General features: G+C 40.3%; 1 protein-coding gene across 1 annotated transcript in view; it reads right to left on the bottom strand.

Annotated features, from left to right (window-relative positions):
• Nucleotides 1-525: 525 nt before the first annotated feature.
• plekha8 (pleckstrin homology domain containing, family A (phosphoinositide binding specific) member 8) overlaps nt 526-7,733 on the bottom strand; it is an 11,924-nt gene continuing 4,716 nt past the window's right edge. The window contains exons 8-13 of the mRNA XM_050046391.1: nt 6,389-6,740; nt 5,468-5,553; nt 3,250-3,308; nt 2,682-2,883; nt 2,537-2,598; nt 526-2,447 (exon numbers count right to left, since the gene is read on the bottom strand). Coding sequence (XP_049902348.1) covers nt 2,250-2,447; nt 2,537-2,598; nt 2,682-2,883; nt 3,250-3,308; nt 5,468-5,553; nt 6,389-6,740 — 959 coding nt within the window. The 3' untranslated portion in view covers nt 526-2,249. The remainder of the gene's footprint in view (nt 2,448-2,536; nt 2,599-2,681; nt 2,884-3,249; nt 3,309-5,467; nt 5,554-6,388; nt 6,741-7,733) is intronic.

Consider the following 7,733-nt stretch of genomic DNA (forward strand, 5'->3'; position numbering starts at 1 on the left):
GCCTAATACCTCTGGGCTCCTGTCTAAACAAAATATAAAACTACATATTTGTCTGCGATCCCCAAACTAAGGGCATGAGTCAAACCCTCCTCCTGCTCTTCCTGTATTGTAGCATTATTGTACCCATCCTTCTGTACTGCGCCACCTGCTATTTCACGATACTGAATCAACAGAATCAAGCTCCTGAAAATCACCAATATATTTTCTAAAATATCTAGCATCCCCATCCTGCCAGCCCTCATTGACACTGCCACCACTTACAGAGCACTGACCGCAGCACACCACCTCTGCCACCCTCTCAACCCATGCTTCACTCTCCTCCCTCCTGGCCACAGATTATCATCCCTTGAGAGGAGGTGTCCTCAGCCATTACTGCTCTTAATAACCCGGGGTCACTGTAATAGACTTGTGATGTTCTTGTCTGTCTGTAACCAGTTCTGAGTGTTTATTTGTACAGACTGTGACAACAAATTTCCTCTATATAGGACAATAAAATATGAATCTGCGACAGCACCAGACACACACTAAGACAACTTAATTATTTATTATGTAAAAATCAAATAGCATCTTATGTACAGTCATAGAAAACCCAAATCAAATGTCTGCAATATTACAATGGAGTATTCTCAGGATTAACATTGGAATTGATCTGCAACAGTGAATCAGCCCATTACACATCTGCGATGTAAACCTGCTGCAAAGGACTAACTTCAAGAATTATTACTGTGTGCATTCCTGAAAACACAAACAAAAAGTTAGAATAAAGTTACAAATACTATGTGGTATGTCTTGGTTTTTAAAAAAAAAGCCCTATAAGGATGTTCCTGCTTTGCTTGAATGGCTCAGTGACTCTATGGAGAAACTTTAACTTGGCCCGGAGGTGGAGTCTTACCACACTTTTTTTTTTCATTGTTGGAGTGACATCATAATATATTAAGTACAGAAGATAACACTCAAGTATGTAGAACAGTGCATGGACAAGGTGATTAAAAAAAATTGTAGAGTAGCTGAATGTTATCATAGCACAGAGATGAAGGAGAAGCGATGTAGTTTAACTCTCTATCAATATATTAACTTGGTTAATTTAAGTCCTTGGCCTATATCCAGTTTCCGTTGGCTCCTATGTTACTTAATACATAAAACCATGCAATCAATAAACATGCTCTGTGGCTACAAATGTCCATACATTCACACAAAAGCTGGACTGAACGGATCCCTGTGACATTAATGTGAACTGCATAACTTAAGACGTAATAAATAGACATTATGAAAATGCATTTTATGCATAGGTTTGTGCAGAGGATGTCCACTTAAGTATTCAGCAGTTGTCAGTACTTTAACAGCTACACTTTGTGTTTTCATTCTTGTGTGTTGTGGTACTGTAGGCAGCAGAGGCTAAAGCCATTCCCCATGACAGCTCCTTTTTGGTCCCTCGGAAAGTCTCTAGAGCAATTGTTCAACATGTCAAACCATACATTGTCATCCTGCAGGATCATATTAAATATTTCAGGGAAAGAAACTAAATCAATGTCATATCATAATGTCCACTGAACTTAAACAGTCAGTGCACGAAAAAGTGTTTACCTAACAGACTAAAAGCTCGCCCAGTATGCAATCCCATCACATACTTAAGGCATTTATTGGGCACTGGAACAATCTGATATTACTCTTGTCAAAATATTGCCTTGTGTAAGTTGTGAGTATCCCTCTTTCATGAATCTAAGGAAGCAGGACAATCTTGATTAAACATTTCTTTGCATTCCGATCAGCTCAAGGGGGATCACACATGATCTTCCAGGGTTGTCACTAGAGCCAAATACCTTGTGATTATGTACCTGTACATAAAAAGCTACGACACAGCCACAACATGTGCACCAGTAACAAAGTCACCACAAGTCATTATGGTGGGAGTCTGTACGATAGGGCTTAAAATCCCTACACTGTCAATGGTCTTTTAAACAAGACACAAAACTTTCAAAACTACATTTTGTCAGACCGTAACGTCTTCATTGTTAATGCTTGCTCCTAAATACAGACACTGATACCTTCGTCAAACCTAGACCCTCTACTGTAGTAGAGTTTAACAACCACCGGAAACACCTCACACTGACACGGGACATGCTCACCCTACTCTGTACACAAGATGCACTCGTTGCATCTGGCACCCTCCTCCAGCTCTTAGACACTACTCTGCCCCTGCAGTCAGGCCATATCCTTCCTTGAACTCAGATCCTGTCTCTGGTCAAGTTTCACACCACTTCATCAGATTCCAGGTTGTATTCTTCATACAGGGTGTCTAGGATGGCCAGCTGCTTCTGCATGGCAGGTAGGTACACTCCCAGGTCCCTGTGCATGCCGCTAGTGAAGCCGTCCTTCAGCTCATCGCCCTCTCTTGACACTAAGGCAGCGGCGAAGTTTTGATAAGATGGGGCGGCTCTCAGCGCCAACTGGGGAAATAGAAGCATGCGATAGTCACACTCCAAGCACAGATAAACCTCAGAGGGGAAAAGCATCAGTGAGAGGAGGAAATACCTACAGCAAAAACGCCTCGCACAACCCAGCCGTGGTACTGTCGAAGGGTCTTTCCATAGGCATTACCTGGGTGAGAGAACAGACAGAATATAACGAATCTTCAATCTGTTGTGTGAACTTGTTTGTAGGTTTGTGCATCCTAGACTCACTTAGCGCTCCCTGGATGTCCTCTTCTCCTGCATTGACCTCTGACAGGAACTCCTTGAGGAACTTCAGGCCTCTTCTGAGCCACAGCAGAGCCTCTGTGGCTGAGTTGCGCACCTGGGCAACATCTGTCTGAACTTCATGTAACACGATGGACTGTAGCGTGGGGAAACTGTCGGGGTCGGACATCAGCTTCTGGTGAATTTTCTACAGGGTGAAGAGAGTGATATAGTGACGTGAGCGGGAAACAGATCCTGATTCTACTCAGACAAATGACAAAACTATAATACATTTAACAGCTCAATCAGTTTTTATATAATTTGCATTGACAGCTCAAGAATGAGAGGAGTGATGAGTCATGTCTGGTTTTAAGCAGCACTGTGCACAGCTAATGTCTCCCTGTGGACATATTATATTGCAGATCGTTAAGTACTAATGTTGATTCATCTTGTTTGTCACATAATATTTAGCACAAGACTTAGAGCTGCTTTTGAAGAACAACTGTGTCATCATCTCCTTAGCTGAACAGTCAAATCTGCAAAAAGACAAAGAGTCAAAGACATGTACGCGTACCTTGATGTTTCCAACAAAATCCATTTTAACTGGTGCAAACACTGTGGATCCCAGCTTGTCTGAGGAGAGAAAATCCATGATCATTTCTTTGTTGCTTATGGAGAAAAGTTTTCTTATATTAAGACTTATCAAGACAATGTTGCGGTTGTTAACAGCCAGCAATGAAAGATGCAGCTGCCTTGTTTGTTTTAACCCACTACCAAGACGTATCTAAATTTTTCTAGCCAAACCATTCATACATTATATCCTTTTTGTACCCAGATCTAGACTGACTGAGTGACTGTGTATGATATTCCTCGCAGCCAATCACTGCAACCATTATTCAATTTAATGTGACATGTAACTGGCCCACTACTGCAGCAGCTGCAACCCATACACTGGTGGTGTGGTGAAGTTGAATGCTGTGTATATGATGGAGTAGGCAGTTCACTGTGTTGAGACGTCACTCAACATTCAAGAGTATGTCTTCACTACACGCCTGTGGTGTCTGGTGGCATTTTATGTTTCCATTCACATGATGGGTATCAAATGAAGTAGGAAAAAAAGGTATCAAAGAAAGTACTCTAGTGGTATCGGTATCACTTTAAGGGTACTGATATTGGTAGCCCTGGAAAATGATGAAGGCTTGTAATACTGCTGCGTGATGTAGATGATATCAAACACAGATCATATCACTAGTATCTGGGTATGTGTCAAGGTCTGTCTCTCTTTATGTATAATTTTGTCATATGGATTACTGTAAATTTATTATGTTGATTTGTTCTGTACGACATCTATTCCACGTCTGTCCATCCTGGAAGAGGGATACCTCCTCAGTTACTCTTCCTGAGGTTTCTACCATCTTTTCCCTGTTAAAGAGTTTTTTGGAGAGTTTTTCTTTATCCGCTGTGATTTGTGATATTGGGCTTTATAAATAAAATTTAAATTGAATTGAATTTGAAAGAGATTGTCAATTTGAGAGCAGCTGGAAGTGAGCAGGCTTAATCGATTAAAAGATCACGTCACTTCGGACAAATCCACAGTGAAATTTACAGAGGACCATTGTAAAAGGCATCTGGTTACGGTTAGTACAAAACATAGGCTGATAATACCTTGGCCATCTTTCATGTTTACATACGTGTCGTTGATAAGGTTCATCTGATAATCTCTCAAACCACCAGGTAATTCTGAAGACCAAAGATCCTAATCTTACCTCTCCTCCTTATCATTGGGCCAAGCCTAGTGAAGCTCTAAAAAGTTTTTTGTCAAGAAATGTTGTTTCTAAAGTCTTGCACTTTTTTATATTGATAGTGTGACTGTGCATGACGATCATGGACTGTATGAAACGGTGGGCGTAGCCTCCGGGTCTGAAAAGTGAAGCCAATGCCAAGTGCCTGCATTCTTTCTAATGGTCAGCAGGGGGCGAATCCATTGGTTGCAAAAAACATGAGAACATGACTCTACTTCTCATTTAAATTGTTACCCCAGTAAACATTTTCCTAATGAATTTATGGTCTCAATCACTATCACTAGTTTTAAACTTTTAATACAGCATGATGTTCATTTTGTCACTAATGGTCTAATTTATAGTAAAATAGACGATAAAGCAGGGTATGCTTTAGGGCATGGCTACCTTGTCATTGACAAGGCGCTTTCACAGCAACCTGTCAATAGGGAAAGAAGCATAGCAATGCCTATCCTACCAAGCTCAACCCACTCATCCAAATGCGGTCATTTCTGGCTCCAAATATCCAAGATGGCGATGGACAAAATACTAAACTCAAGGCTTCAAAACAGCGGTCCACAAACAAATGGGGAATGTCATGATGGCTACATCCACTTCTTTTATACAGTCTATGGTGACCTTTATCTATATGTAGTACACTGCGTAGATAGACACAAAGACACGCACACAGCCACATGAACATGTATGAGCGAACAACAAACCTAATATAAACTTTAAGGCTACCAAGAATAAATAAAACCATGGAAAGACATACAGCTCCAGAAAGAAATAACAACGACATGTAAGAAAAGGATGATGATGAACCCAAGACAGAAAGCTGCCACCTCATTAATTAAAGACAATGAGAATAAAGGAGCATGCAGAAATAACAAATAAAGTAGAGAAAAAAACTTCCTTATAAAAGTTTTACAGAATGAAATGACCACATCATGAGAGAGAGGAAAAAAGGAGTGGCAGATTAAGAGGAGGAGAGACTGAAAGTGACCGGCCTACCTAATACAGGTACTATTGCATAGCATGAGTCCAAAAACTCTTGTGTAGGGATACCATTGTCGTCGTCCAGTCTTATATCACTAAATCTAAAAAAGTAGAACAGATTCAAACAGGAGAATATATTAGAGGTAAGTATGCCATTTCAATTTTTATTTGATCAACTCAAATGAAAAAAAGAAAAGGTACAAACGTCAAAACCAAGCCAGAGAAATGATTCACACAGTGTCATGCAATTCTATGCCTGACAATACCTGAGACTAGTCTGCTACTTTGTCTACAATTTAACAGAGATGTTTTGTTTTTTTGCTAATGTGGCTTTTCTTAAACTGTCTCATCATATTAAAAAGACAAACTCCAAAATGCACACACTGTAGTCCCCATCTTGAATACTGGTTAAGTGAGACAATGATTTTTCTCCATTGTAATACTGTTTACGTCATAACTGAATATTACAGAAATTATTAAAAACACTCTAGTCCACGTTCAGTAACACTCTTCAAGGTCTTAAAAACAGAGAGTAAAATGTTTGAAATACAGAGTGAAACAAAAAAGCTTTACAAACCCAAATATCAGATGAGGGCCTCTCTGTGTCATGTGATCAAGAGAGAACACACTAATATAAAACACTTATCATGACATCTTGAAATGGATTCAGTTAAAACTTTCCAAACCTGTTATTATACATCTACTCTGTGCAACACTGTGATACAATTAATATATTTTCACAAACTAAGTAACTGTGCAGTTTAGTCAAAAGTTGCAGCAGAAGTGCAGTGCCTCAAAGACAAAAATACTACATATAGCTTAGATTGGTTAACCCTAATACTGTCATAGTGAAATATCACAGACGATCGTTCAGTAACTTCTACAGTAATCAATGTGTCCTAAAGGATGTGACCTTCCTGAGTAGCATTTTCATACCTGTGGCTCATTGTGCTGAAGAAAGTTTCCACCTGCTCTGTGTCTTCCAGCTCTGGTGAATCTCTGGAAGTCTCGTCTTCGTGTTTCGCCTCTTCTTGGTCTGGAACAGCTTCCTGTGGGTGCTGAGGCTGGACAGTGCTCGCTTCCTTGTTGTTGTTGTCGTGCTCTTGACTTTGGTCCACATTGTGCTTCTGCTCGTGTTTTGTCTCCTTTTGATCGTCGGCTTCGTTTTCCTCGTCCCCTTCTGCTGGTACGTCATAGTGTTCTGTCTCGGAGGTATCCTGGGTAGTGTGTGAAGAAGGATCAGCTTCCTCCTCATTGACTGAGCTGTTGCCGTTGGTGGCATCAATGTCTGTGACATAGTAGACAAAACAGTAGATGTATATATCAGAAAAAAAGGGCATGCAGAATATGGTTTTAGTCAATATGTCTTGCAGCAAGTCTGAAGCCAAGTTTTCATTAAACCGTGTGTAGCAAATTATGGAGCCACCACTCTGATGGCTTGCACAACTATCAGGCAGACTTATCATCTTTAACCACTGGCACATTACACCAACGCAAACCTCATGCTCATCCTTCTTTTAGTGTTTTAGCAAAATCATATAACAAATTTCAAGAGCAGCCCTACATTTTGTATTGAGTGTAAGTAACGCTGCACTGACCTCTATAGGTTAAAAGGTTCAATGTGTCACTCAACATGGCAGTTGGGTCACGTAAGGTGTGACTGATTTCAGTCATGACCACAACTGACTATTACTTAGCGCTAAGCTTTGTGAAATGCTTTTCATTTCATTTTTCATTTAGTGGCATCTCGCAGTGAGATTGCAGATTGCAACCAGTTGAACAGCCATTCCCTCACCCCTCCCTTTTCAAGCGTGGAGAGAAGCTACTGAAGCCTTCAGGTACAGTAAAGTAGCCAGTGTTTGGTTTGTCAGTTCTGGGCTACTGTAGAAACATGGTGCTGCAACACAGTGGTCTCTGTGGAAGAGGACCCGCTTCCCATGTAAAGATATAAAGGGCTTATTTTAAGCTAACAAAAACTGTTTCAGGAGATTATAAACTAAATGAAAGCATGTTGATAAATATTATATTACATTATAGTCCTTCATACCCAAAAAATGTTCTTGAACTCTTCTGTATCTCCCAAAAGTCTCACAGTTAAAGGGAAATTTCGGTTTATGTCAACCTGTCTCCTATCGTCCTAAATTTGTTTCAAGTGACTAGTGACATAAAAATAATAGTTAGCATGTTAGCCGTTAACCTAGATACAGCCGGGGCGCATAGTAGCGTCAGACCTGTTAAAACGTAAGTGAACGGGCATACCTTCAAGTGCAAAGTTAGTCCA

This window comes from Epinephelus moara, chromosome 6 (genome assembly GCF_006386435.1).
Source record: "Epinephelus moara isolate mb chromosome 6, YSFRI_EMoa_1.0, whole genome shotgun sequence".
NCBI classification, from domain to species: Eukaryota; Metazoa; Chordata; class Actinopteri; order Perciformes; family Serranidae; genus Epinephelus; species Epinephelus moara.